Here is a 2,125-nt window from a genome sequence, read left to right on the forward strand (position 1 = left end):
TTTATCCTTATTATTTCAATTAAAATCCATTTTTAACCCTTATAATTTATTTTAATTTAAAATAAACTAATTATATATTAAATATCTTTTACGTCATTTTACATTTATAAGTTAATTGAACAGCTAATTTTACCAAACACTTCAATGAGCTTATAAGCTATTAGTCTCAACCATCCGCTATAAGCTATAAGTCATTAGTCATCAGCCATCAGTCATAAGCTATAAGCTATCACCTAACTTATCAGTCAACCGCTATTTTTACCAAACAGACCCTTATTCCACGTTATTATATGTAAATGTTTAACTACTAATTTTTATTGTTTAATTTAAAATTTATTTTTAAATTAAATACTATATTTTTAATTAGGTCCAAAATTTAGTCATAACAAACCCTATGTCTTTGAACAGTGGTTACCGGTTTTTATGTCTCACTAAGTAAAAGATTATAAAGTCACAATTAAGGTTCACGATCCGCAAATTCTTCCGCAAATTCTTAGTTACCATTTTTTAATACCCAAATCTGTTTGCCACCATCACAAACAAAATCACCTGATCAAATCCAAATTCAAATGGAGTTACAAATTCTTGAATTTTTCTTTTATTTGTTTTGTTTATTTTTTTTTCCCATGGTATTCATATTCCCATTCTTGGTAAAACAAATATCCAAAAGGAAGATGGTTGCAAAGATAGACCAGTTGCCCCAGGAAATTTTATCGAATATTCTATCGAGGCTACCTTCGAGAGAATTGTTGAATTGTAAGTACGTTTCAAAATCATGGTTTAATCTTATAATTCATCCAGGTTTTGTAAATCAATATTATGTTTTCCACAATAGTTTTATGTATTCTCAAAAACAACACCAGCGTCTTTGGGTTATTCGTACACTCTTCAATCATTCTGGCGTCGAAATTCATTTTCCCCTTATGTTTTGGAATTTCGATGAACCAAAAAACAATGTATTAACTTCTCCTTTAAACCTTCCTAGTGTTTACATACGAGATGAAACTTTTTGGAACGAAATATTTGGTCCTTGTAATGGCCTTTACTATTTACAAGGCTTTCCAAACAATATATTAATAAACCCTTCCCTAAAGCAATGTATTGTCTTGTCTTCACCTCAATTTTCTTTAACGTCAGAAAGAGCTTATCTTAAGTTTGAATTTGCTGGATTTGGATTTGATCCCAAAACTAATGACTATAAAATCCTTCTCTTAAAAGATGTTTGGTTGAAAAAAGCAAATGGTGAAAGAGAAAAAGGATATTGGATTGCTTTCTTATACAGTCTTAATTCCCACTCTTGGAGAGAGTTGAATGCGGAAGATCTTCCTCTTCCATTTGAAATTTCCCGCGAGTCTTCCGCGGTTTATACTTTTATGAACAGTTGTTGTCATTGGTTGAGTTATGTTGATAAGGATGGTGGCGGAATAGAAGATTTTGTTTTAGCATTCAACATGGTTGATGAAACATTTAGGAAGATAAAAGTTCCCAAAATAGAGTATTCTTTTTTTTTCAGAACTGTTGTAAAACTCTAGCACCTTTTGTTGAGTCTGATACAATTGGTGTTATTGTTTATCCTGTCAGAGGAATAGGAATAGATAAATGTTTTGATGTTTGGATGATGAAAAATTATTGGGATGCAGAGTCTTGGATTAAGCTATATAGTGCTGGACCAGTGCCTATGGTTTCAAAGTTTGTTGGATTTTATGGGATCAATGGATTTCTTTGGAAAGACAATGATGAAAGATTGATATTGTATGACTCCGACAATGACAAAATGATGGATCTTCAAGTTTACGGAAACGGCAAATCAATAAGAGTTGTTAGGTATATGGAAAGTATTGTATCACTCCCGAAGATTGATTCATTTAAGTACTTGATCATAAGGACTAATTTGGCAGGTGTAATAAACAACATTTGGTAGAATTAATCGGTTCAATAAATCGGATACGGGCGATCGTGAAAAAAAAAACTACACTTAATTATATTCATTTGTCAAGGGTCATTAGTATTTTAAGTTGTACTGTGTTCTCATTTTACTAAAATAAATATTTGAGTCCAATGTGGATTTCAGAAGATTCTAGATTAAAAAGTGGATGGTTGAAATTTCTTGTAAACGTTATGGCAT

The 2,125-nt window shown here is 31.2% G+C and overlaps 1 protein-coding gene across 1 annotated transcript; it reads left to right on the top strand.

Moving 5' to 3' along the window:
* The first annotated feature begins 674 nt into the window (after positions 1-674).
* On the top strand, positions 675-1,921 carry LOC131636465 (F-box protein CPR1-like). The gene is made up of 2 exons (XM_058907068.1): positions 675-1,495; positions 1,582-1,921. The coding sequence occupies exons 1-2, from the start codon at positions 675-677 to the stop codon at positions 1,919-1,921; spliced, it is 1,161 nt and encodes a 386-aa protein (XP_058763051.1).
* Positions 1,922-2,125: the final 204 nt, after the last annotated feature.

The sequence above is a fragment of the Vicia villosa genome, unplaced genomic scaffold (assembly GCF_029867415.1).
Source record: "Vicia villosa cultivar HV-30 ecotype Madison, WI unplaced genomic scaffold, Vvil1.0 ctg.001748F_1_1, whole genome shotgun sequence".
NCBI classification, from domain to species: domain Eukaryota; kingdom Viridiplantae; phylum Streptophyta; class Magnoliopsida; order Fabales; family Fabaceae; genus Vicia; species Vicia villosa.

Coding starts and splice junctions, on each gene's coding strand:
- LOC131636465 (XM_058907068.1), top strand. CDS start 675: ATGGTTGCAAAGATAGACCAGTTGCCCCAGGAAATTTTATCGAATATT. Junction 1,496..1,581: donor ATAAAAGTTCCCAAAATAGA/GTATTCTTTTTT, acceptor TTATCCTGTCAG/AGGAATAGGAATAGATAAAT.